General features: G+C 54.8%; 2 protein-coding genes across 3 annotated transcripts; both read right to left on the bottom strand.

Annotated features, from left to right (window-relative positions):
* Positions 1-361: 361 nt before the first annotated feature.
* LOC138225220 (collagen alpha-1(I) chain-like) lies at positions 362-3,155 on the bottom strand. Its single transcript, XM_069184620.1, has 3 exons — positions 2,558-3,155; positions 1,811-1,994; positions 362-507 (listed from the first exon to the last, which is right to left on the bottom strand). Exons 1-3 carry the CDS (start codon positions 2,706-2,708, stop codon positions 444-446), a joined length of 399 nt encoding a protein of 132 aa, XP_069040721.1. The 5' UTR covers positions 2,709-3,155; the 3' UTR covers positions 362-443.
* A 456-nt stretch (positions 3,156-3,611) lies between these two features.
* tspy (testis specific protein Y-linked) lies at positions 3,612-14,245 on the bottom strand. 2 transcript variants are annotated; one of them, XM_069184607.1, is made up of 8 exons: positions 13,049-14,245; positions 11,423-11,500; positions 11,005-11,116; positions 9,596-9,756; positions 9,392-9,468; positions 8,418-8,536; positions 7,906-7,953; positions 3,612-6,943 (listed from the first exon to the last, which is right to left on the bottom strand). In XM_069184607.1, the coding sequence occupies exons 1-8, from the start codon at positions 13,952-13,954 to the stop codon at positions 6,759-6,761; spliced, it is 1,686 nt and encodes a 561-aa protein (XP_069040708.1). In that variant the 5' UTR covers positions 13,955-14,245; the 3' UTR covers positions 3,612-6,758. The 2 variants fall into 2 exon arrangements, with proteins under 2 accessions (XP_069040708.1, XP_069040702.1); XM_069184601.1 differs by having other exon boundaries at positions 8,418-8,539; positions 13,049-14,243.
* Positions 14,246-15,479: the final 1,234 nt, after the last annotated feature.

The following is a 15,479-nucleotide window of genomic DNA, read 5'->3' as shown; positions in this document are numbered from 1 at the left end:
CAGTAAGGTCTGGCTTAGGGGACTGAATATTGACGAAGTCTGTAACTTTGCATCGTTTACGTTATAAGTCTTCTTGACAGGTTTTGCTTATATTTAGGCCTCTTCACATAAACGAGCGACTAACGTGATCATTAAAGTTCTGGATAAATACACGTGCTTTGGAAAAACCCATACAAATACTGTACGCTGTTTATGCTATTGAAATGTAATAGTCTTAACAGGGGGCATGAATACTTTTACAAGGCACTGCAGGCACTGTATCTGCTGTCCCTTTCGCCACATTTTCACACCTTTTTCAAAATTAACGTTGCAAGGCCACCTGCCGAAGGCCAGTGGTGTGGCGTCGAGTTCCCCTGCTGCCACGTGCTGCAGCTCCTCCAGGAGAGCTGGTGCCTGGAAGTGACCGAAGGGACGTCGCAGAACGAGTGCGTCTTGAAATAACGTCAGCGCTCTGCAGCCTTGCGTGACAGACGTGTGGGAAATCGGTCGTGATGGAATCCTGAAGCCCTTAAAAAAAAAGGAATCAGGCTGCAGCGCTCAGACAGCTTCTCCGAACTTCTCCAGCTTTGCTCCGCAGCCTCAAACTCTCAGCTGGGGGCTTGTCTCGACCTGCCAGGACTTCTCCTGCTGCTGGAACTGGCTCCGAGCCGGAGAGAGGGGCCTGATTTATGGAGTGGGGAGCTGGGAGAGCTGTAGCCTGCTCCCCGAGCAGGTGTGTAATTTGTAAGGCAACAATCTCAATTAAAACTGCATTAGATCTGAACACAGAGCTGTGCAGCACAGCCAGACTCGTGCCCTTGTCTTGACAGTGCAGTGCTGTTATTTCCAGACTGTGCGCTGTGCTCGCTGGGGCAGACGGCTTTGAGATGAAATATTACAGAGGAGTGGCTCCTACACGCACCTGGCTCCAGAGAGGACCAGATGCTGAAGCACAGTACACAGCAATCTGGGGCAGGAAAATGTTCACAATCGTCCACAAGGGCGTTGATTTCCCTCAGCCCAGCAGGCCTCTTCAGAACGAACAGAGAAACACAAACCAGGGCCCACAGGCGGAAACAACAGGTGCCACAAGTGCTGTTTATGACGAGATTGGAGGCACTTCTTTGCACAAAGGGTTGTGGGAGTGTGGAACAAAAGTACCCAGCTATGTGGCTGAAGCTGATACCTTTGGTGCTTTCAGGAAGAAGCTGATTGAGATCTTTGGATCCATTAACTACAAACTTCTAACGGGGCCAGACTGGCTGATCGGGTTCTGCACTTGTAACTGTTCCTATGCTCCTACAAGGGCAGTGAAGGATTATAACAGTAAACCCGTTTAAAGCAGGTCAGCCCCCCCTGCTTGGTCACATTATAAACAACACTGCTGCAGCGTTAGCGCGCGTGTGGATGTTGTACACACCTCCAGGGCGCACAGGGTTCTCGCAGACACGGTGTCCCCGGGGCGATGGCCGTGCCAGTATCGCGTTCGCACCCGGGCCGAAGCAGAACAAAGGAGCTCCGTGTGTCACCGGCCTGGAAGCGGTGTAAACACCCCGCCCGCAGCGAGCTGGCGACGGCAGCCTCCCTGGAGTTCGCAAGGACAGGAGCAAAGCCCCGCACGACAGGCACAGGGCGGCGGTGACGGCAGCCGTGACCGCGCCGGCATCGCCCCGTCCGTTAGCAACACCGCCTGCGGGGGCGACTTCGCACCCGGCCCGGGGCTCCCCTCCCCCGCAAGATCCCCGCAGGGCGGCACTGCTGTAAGCGGTCACGGTGCCCGCGGCGCGGACACGGACGCGTGGGGGAGAACGCGCGGGGCGGCGCCTCTTACCTGCCGGTCTCGGAGCCCGTCTCGCCGGCCGCTGCCGCGCGCTCTGCCGCCCCCGAGCCGCCGACGTCAGGCGGCACCTGGGGGCCGCGCGCTTCACACCTCGCGGCCGGCGCGCGGGCGGCCCCTGCCGGCAGGTGAGGCTCGTCCTGCAGAGGAGCGGGTCGTGCGCTCGGCCCGTCCGGACCTGGAACCACAGGCCCCAGCGGCCGCGGACCGAAATGTAAATCCGGCAGACCAGTGCGGCATCTCAGATGCAGTTGTATGGTGAAAATCAAATGTTTATGGTTGGTGAGCAGCCCGCTGTCATGTCTGTATTACGGGTGTTGCAGGGAGCGCTCCAGATACATCCAAATACAATCAACGCTTTTTTTTGTTAAAACACGCTGGGGTGAAAAACAATGGATTTCCCCCCCAAAGACTCCGCGGTCGATTAAAACCTCTGTCATGAAATTATAGATACCCGCACTGACTCGCTGAGTTGAGAAACGCTGCCTTTAATCGAAATATAGCTGATTAGAAAAAAGACTGGGGGGAATATTCGGGAACGTTTGCATGTCGCGGCGTAATAGTTATAAGGGAATACCGTGAGCGAGGCGTCAGATATTGACGTACAGATATTGTTTCACTTGACTTTGAGATTTAACAGCGGCAGGGAATTTCCACAACAACAACAACAACAACAATAATAATTATAATAAACATCATCATCATCCTCCCCCCGTGCGAGTACAGCGGATAGACTCTCACCGGCCGGCGCCGCGTGACGGTTCTCCTCCAGGCCTCCAGGTCTGCCAGTCCAGACCAGAAGCGGTTCCGGCAGGGGACGAGCGGACTCGTGTACTGATTCGGGAGGGCGAATCGGGGCTGTGCTCCCCGGCGCGCCATCGAGTCTCCTCATGGCTCGTTCAAAGGCCAGGCTGGGGGCAGTGCGGCCTTTTCATACATGTTTGGGCTTTAAAGAAAGTCAACCCGAACCCAGGGCCAGTGACGAAATCCGGGAAATGTTTAACTTCTTCTTGAACTCTGTGCTCTGACCTGGAGCGGTCAGTCAAGCAGTACGGTTGTTCAATAATCCAGACATCGTCTGGAACAACCCTCCTCCAGGGTCATAGTTCCCTAAAACAGACATTTCAGGTCTACTCGACTAACACATGAGCAGCATCCAAGCTTTCCCAACGTTTAAACTGAGGGCGAGCTGTCAGCCCGAGTGGAGCCGGGTCTGGAGGTGTCCCCTGAGCACCACGACATCCGAGAGTCGTCATTTTCTTACACTCCTCCTGTGCTGCTGTTACCCGTAACCCCAAAATAATACGGAAATGCTCAAGAAACACTTACAGGACGTGTTGGAAAGCTGACTTTACTCCACATTCGGCTCTAGAGTTAAACAAATATATTTCCATACGGAGGATTGTTACTACTTCCACCTTCTGCTTCTTGCGCGAGTTTCAGGACAAAGGGAGCGCAATGTGACCGGTCCCAGAAAGCTTGAGCACTATTTTCGGTGTCTGGGTTTAGGGGAGGGCATGCTGAGGTCCCACTGGCTTTCATGATCGGCTCAGGTGGGCAGGTCAGCTGACGCCCCAGCACTCCTCTCAACAGGGCGCTGCCTATGGCTGACTGCAGCGCGGAAGAGCGATCGCTGGCGCCCTCTACAGGAACCCCAGGGGTAGCTCACCAACACTAGACGGGACTTTTTGAAATTCAGGTCCAAGTTCAAAGGTCACATCATAGTGCGCTGTAAACTCTTGAGAGACTGAAAGAGGTTAAATTCTCAAACGTCAAGACAAACCCAGTCCAGGCAGGACCTAGAAATTTCTTTATTTAGAAAAGTGAAAACAAGAACAGCAGACACAAGAGCCCTCATCTCCTCGCCGAGCACTGAATACAAAAACCTGCTGTTAGAAGAAATGCAGCACAAAATACAGGTTTTATTTCTCCACCACACACAGCCCCGCATCCTCGTCGTCGAGACAAGAGGTTTACAAAGCTTTTCCCCCCAAAAGTGGGGGAGGAAGGAAAAAAAATATTTACAAACCTTTCAGTGATTTAACTGCTAAACACACTGCAGAAGTGTAAAATCTAGCAAATCTGGATCTTTAGGGAGAGTTCGCGTTAATTTAATAAAATAATGGAACAGAAAATTCCAAGTTGTAATAAACTGGTGTATTCAGGCTGATTTACACACCCTGCTGGACAGGACTGGTGAAGTGCAAGCAGTACTCTTTCTGTTCCCAACACTACTTCTAAGTAAGTGACGCAGCACTGAGCTCTTCTCTATCACGGTTACAACAAATTTAATTCTTTTCATAAATGATTTCTTCCTTTCTATCCATTATTCTGTGGGTTTCCACGTGTCATGCAAGCTCCTAGCTGCAATTAAGAAGGAACTGCCCGTGTGGCATCACGATGGACCTGCTGAAAACAGAAAGGGCCTTTTCCTCTCCCGTCGGCCGCCCTGAGGCACGAGCTGGCTTTCGAACCGCGCTTGCAGTGAGGCAGACGCGAGTCACGCTGGCGGCAGTGAAGCAATCAGGAAAAGAGCAATGTGTGCCCCTAATAACGGCGAGGATGAGAAAAAACCTGAACTGAATTGCTGAGCAGGACTGAGCAGAGATTTAAAGGCAGGTCAGGTGGTGGAGGCAGAGAGGAACAGCTACAACTGTTAACACCTCAGTACTGCTGGCTAGAAACTTCACGCCCACACTGACCTCCACAGAAGATTCATTCCATATCTCATTATTCATTTCTCTAAAGTTTTTATCCAAAGCGACCCACTGCGGGCTCAACACTGGAGCCATCGGGGTGAAGAGCCCACGGTACACCAGCTGTGCCTCAGCTGGGATTGGAACCCACAACCTCCCCGTGAGGAGTCTAGGGGCCTGACCACTGCTGCACCCAATTACTGTCTTAATCAGATGCATGTAGGATTTTCCTTAAGGTCACAAGACGATTCACTTTATTAAAGGTACAGTTACCTAAAAAAAACACCTCTGAGCCTGGCTACGGGTATTAGTTATACAGTCAACTAATTAATCGGATCAATAACAAATAGAATTAAGTAACCGGACCACAATTAGAGAACATGACTGGAACAAAAGCCAGACACATAACGAGCACTCCAGGACCTGGAACTGTGACCCCAGCTTAGCTCCCAGCTCTAGGCCTAGAGAGCCCCAGTGAGGGGCCACGCAGATACCCCCTCTTCTCACAGTCCCCAAGGGGGTGACGAGGGGCAGAACTTGTCACTTACTCGGCTAAGGGAGGAGATAGTCACGGAGGATGGAAAGGTCTTGCCAGCAGCCCAGGGAGGGGGTTTGTTCAATCAAATCGTTTTCCGAGTCTAAAAACTGATGACGTAATGGCCGACTACAGAACAGCTGTGGCGAGGCTGTGGTGGCCCCCGGCTGGAGCTCGGGCTGGGGGGGCAGGTACCTTGTGGGTGCAGGTCCTGCCACACCACCTCCCCGAGCTCTGCAGCCCCCAGAGCGCCCCCCTGTGGTCGACCCTGCCTGCGCTGCCCGGGCCCGCCTTGCGGAGCTGCAGAAGCTGCCCTGCTGACATCGTCCCCCGGAGCAGCAGCCAGCGAGGGAATCGGAGGAGCGGGGGGCAGGCGGCGCGGACTCGGCCGGCGCTGTAAACGGAAACTAAAAATCCAACCAACTGCAGCTTAAATACAGCATCACCTAAAAAATAAATGAGCCCCCCAGAACAGACACATCTGTCTAATAATACACAGATGTTTGAAGATCTTGCGCTGCTCTGAGAAGCTAAGGGAGGTGGTGTAGCTCTCTCCCCTCTCCTGCGTCTCCCCGCCCCACGGCTCGGCTCGCAGAGTGCAGCTGCTGCTGCTGCTTCGGGCTTGCAGCCTGGGGACTCTTCTCACTTTTACTAACTGGCCGCGAACCAAACTGCTTTTGCAGTCCTGCGGTTGAGAAACACCTCCTAGACGACGCGCCGGACAGCGTGCAGTGTCGATGACCCCCACAGCACAGCGGAGCGCACACCCGGCCCGCCCACCGCGCTCTCACACTCGGTTCTGTATCTTTACACGTCGTTGCACAACAGGCTGCTAGTAGCTTCACTGATCCAGGCCCAGATGTACAGGAGACAGCGACAGGAAGCATCGTTCACCACCACACAGGGCAAGACTGTCCTGCCATCACCTTAATTTTGACTCCCTCGGTTATTAACGGTCGCATCAAAGCTTCATCCCTGAGATTTGAAATAACACACACTCGTTTCCAAACGGCACGCGCAAGAGCCATTCACACACGGCACAGAAAAAAAAATCTAGGAAGCAGAGAAGCAAGAGGGAGAACTAACAGGAAAGGAACACAATCCTCCTTTTGCCAAGACAATTCCCAGTCTTGAGCTAACAGTCGGATTAAAGCATTGCTTGTGAGCTGGCAACATAAAGAAAGCCAATCCAGCACTGCTTCACATATGTACACACAAGGGCTGAACGACAGGGGTGTAATAGCAAGAGGGCCGCCACAAGAGGGCGCCTGGGAGGTGACCTCAAAGAACCAGGACTACACCCGAGGTCACGAACTGAGCTGTTGTTAACGGGCCGGAACGCAGAAAAGCTCACTTGGGTTTTGCGCCCGAAAGGCTGGGTCACACGGTGGAGGGGTCCGGTTTAGTAAAAGGCTGTGTTCTGCTCCCCCCACGGCCCCGGGCCAGGAGGGAGGGGGCCCGCCAAGCCCAGCGTCATCACGACCCTCTCCTCAGCGGGTGGGGGGGGTAGGAGGGGGTCGCTCGACTGAATCTCCAGCCCTCGGATCCCAGAAACACTGACCGGCTCCTCTGCTCCCACGCCCAGCGCCGCCGCCGCCCGCCCTCCACCCTGCGACTGCACGGGAGACCTGGCACCTAACCCCGCTTCGCAAAAGCCCTAACAATCCCCAAGTCTTTCGCCTGGAAGCATCCTGCCACGGAGTCCAGTCTCCTAGCTGTCGTCTTCGTCCCCGACGCCCATGTCCTCCTCTTCTCCCTGCTGCCCTTCGGCCTCCTGGCCCCTGACCTCCAGGCTGTCGTCCAGGTCCAGCTCCTCCACCTCCAGCTCCTCCTCGTCCCCCTCGTCCCCGGACGAGTCCTCCTCCCCGCTGCCCTCGGCCTCGCTGTCCTCCGAGCCTGTGGACAAACACACCTCGTCACGGTACAGCGGGAGCCCCATGGGCCCCTCGCGAGTCCTCATGCCCCCGTCCACAGGTCCCCCTGGACACAGACCGGCACGGAGACACAGCTTCATCCGAATCGGATCTGTGCCGGACCACGAAGAGGACGAGCCTCTGAAAATTATACTCACCGCCACGTCTCTTCTTGAAATCTACTGGCATCACCGATGAATTACCAAAGCAGTATAAATTAGCAGAACCCTGTTCTTTGCTTGCTCTCTGTTCCTCAGGCTGGGACAGGAGGTCATACACTGTATTATTATTATTGAGAGACAGGCTCACTGTCTGTTCCTCAGGCTGGGACAGGAGATCACACACTGTATTATTATTATTATTATTATTATTATTATTATTATTGAGAGACAGGCTCACTGTCTGTTCCTCAGGCTGGGACAGGAGATCACACACTGTATTATTATGATTGAGAGACAGGCTCACTGTCTGTTCCTCAGGCTGGGACAGGAGATCACACACTGTATTATTATTATTGAGAGACGGGCTCACTGTCTGTTCCTCAGGCTGGGACAGGAGATCACACACTGTATTATTATTATTATTATTATTATTATTATTATTATTGAGAGACAGGCTCACTGTCTGTTCCTCAGGCTGGGACAGGAGATCACACACTGTATTATTATGATTGAGAGACAGGCTCACTGTCTGTTCCTCAGGCTGGGACAGGAGATCACACACTGTATTATTATTATTGAGAGACGGGCTCACTGTCTGTTCCTCAGGCTGGTACAGGAGATCACACACTGTGTTATTGTTATTGAGAGACAGGCTCACTGTTCCTCAGGCTGGGACAGGAGATCACACACTGTATTATTATTATTGAGAGACAGGCTCACTGTCTGTTCCTCAGGCTGGGACAGGAGCTGACAACACCAGTGGGGAGCAGCGGAGGGGACTCACCGTCAATGACCACCTCTCCTTCGCCATCGCTCTCCTCCACGCTCTCTCCTGGGGGGTGAAGGCAGAAAGGCCAGGCCAGGGCGTGAGTGAAAACAGACCAGTACTGAACTCACACAGCAGCTCACACACTGGCCACGTTCATTCAGACACCCTGCAGTAAGCACAGCTGCAACGCACAAAAGCTGCTGAAGCTCGATGGATCACAGATTCAACAATTAACCATTCAAAGTAAAGCACAAACTCTGCAAAAGACACAGATACAAAACATCAAGCTGTCAGATTCGTCATGGGAGAAACTGACAGGGTCCATTTAAATGCTTCAAAGTATCAACTACTTAGTAAGACAAAGCCTGATGCTCCTCCAAAGAACAAACCACCATCAAGGAAGGCACCCGGTTTAGGGACCAGGGCTGGAGTCGGGGTGCAGGGCTGGGGTTCCTGCTCAGTTTATTGTTTAAAGCATCTCTGCACTGCCTTAGATAAGGCCTCCCCGCCACGCTCAGAGCACTGACCTTCCTCGCTGGCGCTCTGCTCCTCGTCCTCCTCCCGGGACAGCCCCTCTTCGCCCTCATCTTCGTCGGAGTCCGAGATCACCACGCACTCATCGCCGTTGCCTTTGCCTTTGTCCGCACTTCTGAGACCCGCAGGAAAACAGCTCTTTAATACAGCGCCTTTCACCACAGCGCTATTCACTGGAAATGCAACATAGAGCAAGCCCAGCCCTGCAGGGTCTAGAAATCCCACTGGAGCAATTCAATACTCCTGCACAGGGCACGGACTGCCTGCCCCTTTCCTTCAGGACTAGCTCTCTCGGAATGATGACCGAGACAGGACTGGAAGCATTCGAACGCAGGTTTCTATGTTTTACAACTGAAACACTATAAAACGGGTCCTCTTACAAACAGCAAGAGCTACAGGCCATTTGCCAGTTCCTGTTTTTGGCACTAATGCTCTGCCAGGAACCAATGAGGAAAACAATTCGGAAACATGGTTGTCACATTACACCTACACTGGAGTCCTTGCACTGGCTTCCCGTCAGGTTTCGTGTCATCTTCAGAATCCTTGTCCTCACCTATGAGCCTCTGCATAGCTTGGCACCTGAGTACCCGAGCTGCTATGGCCCTACTCCCCACCTCACAACCTCCGATTCTGGTCTCCTGTCTGTCCCCCAAGCCCGTCTACACTTTATGGGTGACGGGGCTTCTCCTGCTGCACCCTAAAGCTCTGGAACTCCATCCCTAAGAGAGTCACCTTCCCTGAGCTCTCAAGACTCAAAACCTTCTTCTTTAGAAGGGCTTTCATTTAACTGGCTCTGTCTGCCTCTTGGTATTCCTATTGTCCCTAACTCCCGTTTACGATCTCTTCTAAATGACTAGTTGTTGTTGTTGTTGTTCTGCAATGCGCTATATAAAAGTGAAGTTTGTTATAATAACGATCGCGTGTGGGTTCCAGGGAGGTGAAGGGCAGCCTCTCGGATCAGTGTTACCTTCCGTTCTCTTTCAGCTCCCACATGGGCGTCAGGTAGTAGCGCAGTGGGTTCTTCCACAGGTCGTCCTTCAGGATCTTCAGCCAAACACAGACAGAGACACGCGTCAGAGCACGGGGGCAGACCGGGCCGGGCCGGGCCGGCCTGGGCCGATCTCAACTGCCACAGCGTTGAGGCACCGGTGCAGCGGGGGGGCAGCCGTACCTCGGCGATCTCGTCGGCGCTGGGGCTGCTGTGGTCCGTGAACCAGCTGAAGAAACTCTGGTACACCCGCTGGCTGCCCTGCCCCTTCGCCATCCCCCCGAGCGCCGCCAGGTTCCTGCCCCGGTGCCACAGGATGGGGTTAGACAAGGACGTCAAGGATCCTGCGGGACAGAGAGACGGAGAGCCGACGGCTGTGGGAGATACCGGGCCAGCATGGCCCGATCCACCCACAAGAGGAAGGGGAGTACCGTGTTAGACGGCACGGACAGACACCAGCTGCCAACCGATTGAAGTGTGTTTTACAGCTTGTTTAAAATGAAACCCGTAACCACACGAACCCTATAGGGCTATTCAGCAGAGGCGCCTAAGCAGGTTAGGAAAATGAATGAGAGATAGGTCCAGATAATGTGTGTGAAAGAGTTCTGCGATCTTCTGCAGACAGTGGTGCAATATTTTCAGTTTGCTTTTTCAAATGCCCCTAGATGTACGAAGCGTCGCTTCTCTGTGGAAGAAACTAATCTCCATCCCTACTCCAAAAACTGACGGTCCAACTAAGCTTACCAGCTACTGGCCAGCTGATCTTATATCTCTCCCAATGAAAAGCCTGGAGATCATTTTAAAGGAATACATTACACGAACACACAGGACCTTACTGATCCCCTGCTGTTTGCATACAGGGAAAGGAAAAGGAGAGGGGCAGACAATGTAATACTCACATTGTTATATCTGGTCTATCAGCATCTTGATCAAGCAAGGTCATTTGTAGGGATATTATTTGACTTCCCCTCTGCTTGTAACGTAATGCAACCAATGCTGCTTGTACAGAAACTCTCGGAGAACCTCAAACTAAACAGTTACTTGATAAGATGGGTCCGAAACTTTTCAACGTATAGGACTCAACAGGTCTAACCAGGGAACTGGTTATCAGTTATCACTAGATATCACTAAGGTAGCATTAACACGCAAACCCCACTGGAGCAGGAGGAAAAGAGACAGAGCCAGTCATTACTGGCCGACTCGGAGTCGGGACAGGCCGCAGAGCCGCTAGACCGAGGCTTCATGCATGGCTGCATGGTTGCAGAGCCATTAGACCATAAGACCACAGGGCCAGCCCAGGAAAACATCACGCGACAACTCAGCCTGCGAGTATTCAGTTCTCTCACTCCACGTGTGCGAGAGGCAAACCTCCCCACCAGCTGCTCTCTGACATCTTCAAAACTGGCCAGCATGCGCTCATGAGCCCGGTGCAACACTGACGAGACTCCGGTCCTGTGACCCCTCTGTGCACGAGATCTCCTGGAGACCATGGCCTTGCAGATAAGCTCCTGGTGTCACACAGGCTGTTACTACTGTGGGTCTGGGCATGTTGTACAACATTCTGCTGGCCTGGTCGGGGGGGGGGGTCTCACCTCCCTCCCCCACGTGGAACTCCTTGACGATGAAGTTATTCTGGAAGTAGGGGTTTCTGCTGAACTGGAAGCAGATCCTATAGCCCATCCTGCTGCTCTTGAAGCCGTCCACCTGGAGAGAGAAAGAGGGAGAGACAGGTGTTCACCTGGCGTTCAGTAAAAGTAACTGTCTGCATTGCGCGGCTCTCCAACGTCACAAGCCTCCTCCTGACCCTGGACACCGCTCTCCCACATCTCCGCGGCGCCTCAGCTGAGCTAAGAGGACTTTGAGATGAGCAACCGGGACACAGAGGAAAACGAGGGGGAGTTAAAATCAGCCGCGTTCATGACTGAAAGCAAGCGGCTCGTCTGGACGAGGTCAACAGGGGCAACTAGCTGGAACGGGCCTGCAAGCCCACCTGAGCGCAGAGAGACTCACCTCCAGGCTGGTCATGTAGCTCAGGGCGTCCTCGTCGTTCTCGTCAATGTGAGCCGACAGCTGGGGGTGATTCAGGAACTGAGCAGCCCTCCGTCAAGGAAACTGCCCCCTCCAAAGCACCCCAGAGCTCCCCCGCCCCCTTATCCGCACCCCACTCCTAACCCTAGAGCCACCGGGATCCCAGACCGAAGATCACAGCGGGACCTGAACGCTCCCCGACTGCGCCGAGGCGTCACACGGTGACCGGTGACGACCTTGTGTCCTTTCCTGCCGTTTCTGGGCCGAGCCCCGTTCGACCCTGCTCAGTACGAGAGGAACCCCACGTTCGGACCTGCTGAGCAAGCCACGGTACGAAGCTACTGGAGCCCGCGAGTCAGACTCCCCCCTAGAGGCGCCGTCTGGAAGGAGGAGTGATCCGCAGCTCTCTCCAACCCGAACACTCTCATATCAGGCGGAGCGGCTCGAGGGCTGCCAGCGCAGGCCGGAGCAGAGGTCACGGCGCCCAGCTCGTGAGCCGGGGTCTGCAGGGTCAGGGTCCGACCTCCGCAGGGAGAGGGGCCCACTTCCGGGACGGAGAACTCTGTCGGAACCCGGCACGGGATAAGAAAGTAAAGATCAATGTTTTGTTTTAGCTAGTCAAAAGAAAAACGTTGGGCAGCAGGATGCGACAGAGGCCGGCATGGCTGCCTCACAGCACTGGGGCCCTGGGTTCACATCTGGGCCTGAGGTGCTGTCTGGGTGGAGTTTGCATGTTCACCTGGTTTCCTCCCACAATCCAGACATACTGGTGGGTTAACTGACTTCTGGGAAAATGTACCCTGGTGTGTCTGTGTGTGTCTGTGTGCGCCCTGCGACGGACTGGTGTCCTGTCCAGGGTGTGTCCAGCTTTGCACCTGTTGCTTATCCACCTGTATGCTGGATAAAGCCGCTGGAGAATAGATGGATAGAAAAATGTCAGCATAAACACTAACTCTCTCCTACGACAGGCACCTTCAAGGAGAGACGTCTCTACACAAACGGTCTTTCCGAAGAGATCGAATGCGATTCTGTGTTCCAGACCTCGCTCGTGCAACAACACACAGGCCCTCCGTCCCGAAAACGAGCCTTGTCAAAGCGGTGCTGGGAGAGGGACACGAGCTCACTCCTGGGACGCACCAAGGAGACAGAGGGCCCACTAAGAGCAAAGCAATGACGTGGCGGCTGGGGAACAGGCCTTTAACAACAGGACCCAGGGATGGAAACAGCAGGTCGAGTCTCCCTGTCTGCTCTGCACGCTGGAGCACATAAGGGCGTGAGAGCATCATCCCCTATTAATGAGTAATTAATAGCTAACTGACCCAGCCAGCGCTTGAGAGAAGCCAGGGTATCGGCCTCAAACACCGAGGCTGGGTAGCGTGTTCCACACCCCCAAAACCCTTTTAAAGGTTTGAACTCTAAGCTTTTGGGCTCCTTGCAAGGCTCCACCAGCGAGCGATCGAGCCAAAGCCAGGAAAGGAAACGCAGGTGAGAAATCCAACACAACTCTTCCCCGCACACGAGAGAGGAGCCCTCATTCTGAGCCGAGGACCGCGAGCAGGCGACGCGTGTGCGACGCGTGTGCCCGGCGGAGGGCGCTGTCAAGGATACGGCCGTCACCCAGAAGCCCGGGATGGTCTGGATGATGTTGCCCCGCTCCTCCAGGTGGGGGCGCCGCAGCGAGTTGAACTTGAGCTCCATGCGGCGGTACACCCGGGCGGCGCGCCGCTCGATGGCCTCCAGCGACCCCTGCACCCGGGCCAGCAGAGCCACCGAGCGCCGCGTCTCGGGCACCACCTTGACGGACACGATGGCGCACTCGGCGTCCTCCTGGCAGCGCGGAGGAGGGCTGGAGGGCCCGCCGGGCGAGTCCGCCGCCGGCTCGCCCCCCTCCTCGCGCCCCTCTCCGCCCGGGCCTGCAGCAGACGCCCCTGGAGGAGTGGGGCTCCCTGGCTGCACCCCACTCCCGCCTCCCTGCCTCTTCAGCGCCGGAGAGCTGGAGTCGTCGTCGTCGTCGTCGTCGTCGTCGCCGCCTGGCCCCTCCTGCGCCTCGGCCTGCACCCCTCCCCCCCTCCCGGCCCCCGTCAGGCTGGCCAGCGCCTCGGCCGCCGCCATGGCCGCCCAGTCAGAGGGCTCTTCAAGGTGCGCGCTCCCGCCGGGGGCCGCCGCTGCTCCGGGCGCCTCGGAGGAGGAAGGCGCGCCCCCGCCGCCGCAGCTGCTCGCAGGGACAGGCGCGCCCCCGCCGGCCGAGGAAGGAGAAGGCGCGCTCCCGCCCTTCCGCTCCTCGTTTGCCGAGGTAGCCGCGGCCGAGGCGCGCTCCCCAGGCAGCTGCTCAGCCTCGGCCGCCCCGGCTCTCGCCTCCGGCTCCCCGTTCTCGCCCCGGGGTGCGAGCGCCGACTCCGGCTCGGACCCGTCCACCCGGGCGGCCTTGGCCGGCGGGGGCGAGCGCCCGGGCCCCGGGGACGTGCGCCGCCTTTTCCCTGAGGTCGGCTCCTCGCCGTCTGAGACGTCGCTCATTATCCTTACCGCTTAACGCGGAATTAAATTTAAAAAAAAAAATAAAGCAAGCAGCCAAAATATCGCAACTCCCTAACGCGGCAACTTCCCACCCCAGACCGAAACCCCACGGAGAGGAAAAGCCTACTTCGGGTCGCCACTCCACGGCATGGCTGGGTGTCCGTTCCTACCCTGTCCGGGCTCTGAGCGCGCAGCCCTGCTGATAAAAGTTTGTTCCAGCTTGTTTAAGGTGCCATCCCTGATCCCGTATCGCGCTGCGCCGGACCCCCCCCGCGTCACCCCCACTTGCTCTGTAAAGAGCGGCCGCCTCATTGGCTGCGGCCTGCCGCGCCGAAACCTCCCCGCCAATCACAGCGCAGCGTCGCCGCCTCCGGGGTTTGTTTACCCACGTGATGTGTCGCGGATTGGTCGGGGCCGACAACCGGCGTGTGGCCAATGGAAAGCGCCCTCGGGGATGATAGGCAGGGATTGAGAAGCCCGTCCGGCCAGTGGGGGGAGGCCGAGGGCGGGACCTTGGGTGGGGGGGGGCTGTTTTGTGTGTTTTCGCTGTGCGGCCTAGCGAGAAGCGCGTGCGAGTGTCAGGCGCGTTTGCACAGTAAACACGCAATTTCTGATTTGCATAAAACTAACAGACGTTTTTAAAAGCACGTACTTTTATTTACATATGGATTTATGTTTTAAAGGACTTAGCTAATTCCACGCCTTTTCAATGCTTCTATTTTTAAAATGCGTACTAGAGTTGATATATATTTAGGTTTTTTCCCCCGCCCTCCAGTGGTTAAATTGAGATAACGCAGTTATTATATTATGTGCTTTGTATATTTTTTGTTTTATATAAAAGAAACCTTAAACCTTTTGAGGTTTTCTGCTAGTGCCCAATCGACACGATACTGCAGCTTCCGTTTCCACGAGTCTGTGGGTGTAAATTCTCTCTGATATCATTCTTGTCCACCAAAGATGCAATAAAATGTTTGTTCTTATATATATATATGTCAGCATCGCATCACACCACCTCCTCGCCAGACTATAGCCCGCTGTTCTGGGGTCTTTACGAGGTTTTAGCTCTGCTTCAAGACTGGAGATGTTAAATAACGAAGAACCTCGGTGACCTCCTAGTCGTTTACAAACTGAATCCTATTACAGTTCAGGTTAAACCTCTGATTGTGTCGGTTAGGGGGGCGGTTATTTAATGGGGGGGTCAGATGGTCTAAAAAACTGCATGTGTGGGGGTGCCCGGGACCTGTCCTACTGCTTTAAACCTTCCGAAGGAGCACAGACACTGCTGATTTTGTTAAACAAAAACAGTAATACATATTCATGCATACTGTGTTCACGTCTCTCAGTTACGGCGGGGATTTGGTTTGCAGATGTCATGGTATCATGAGGGATGAGTACTGATAACCTGCACCTTTCCTGGCTGGTTTAGCACGTTCTGTGCCCCTGGGCTGTTGCATGTAGGTCTCAGACAACACGCAGTACTAGACCAACTCGCAGTATCCGTTCTCGACCACCAGAGGGCACTGTG

This window comes from Lepisosteus oculatus, chromosome 2 (assembly GCF_040954835.1).
Source record: "Lepisosteus oculatus isolate fLepOcu1 chromosome 2, fLepOcu1.hap2, whole genome shotgun sequence".
NCBI lineage: Eukaryota > Metazoa > Chordata > Actinopteri > Semionotiformes > Lepisosteidae > Lepisosteus > Lepisosteus oculatus.
This window is presented reverse-complemented; position numbering and strand designations above follow the sequence as displayed.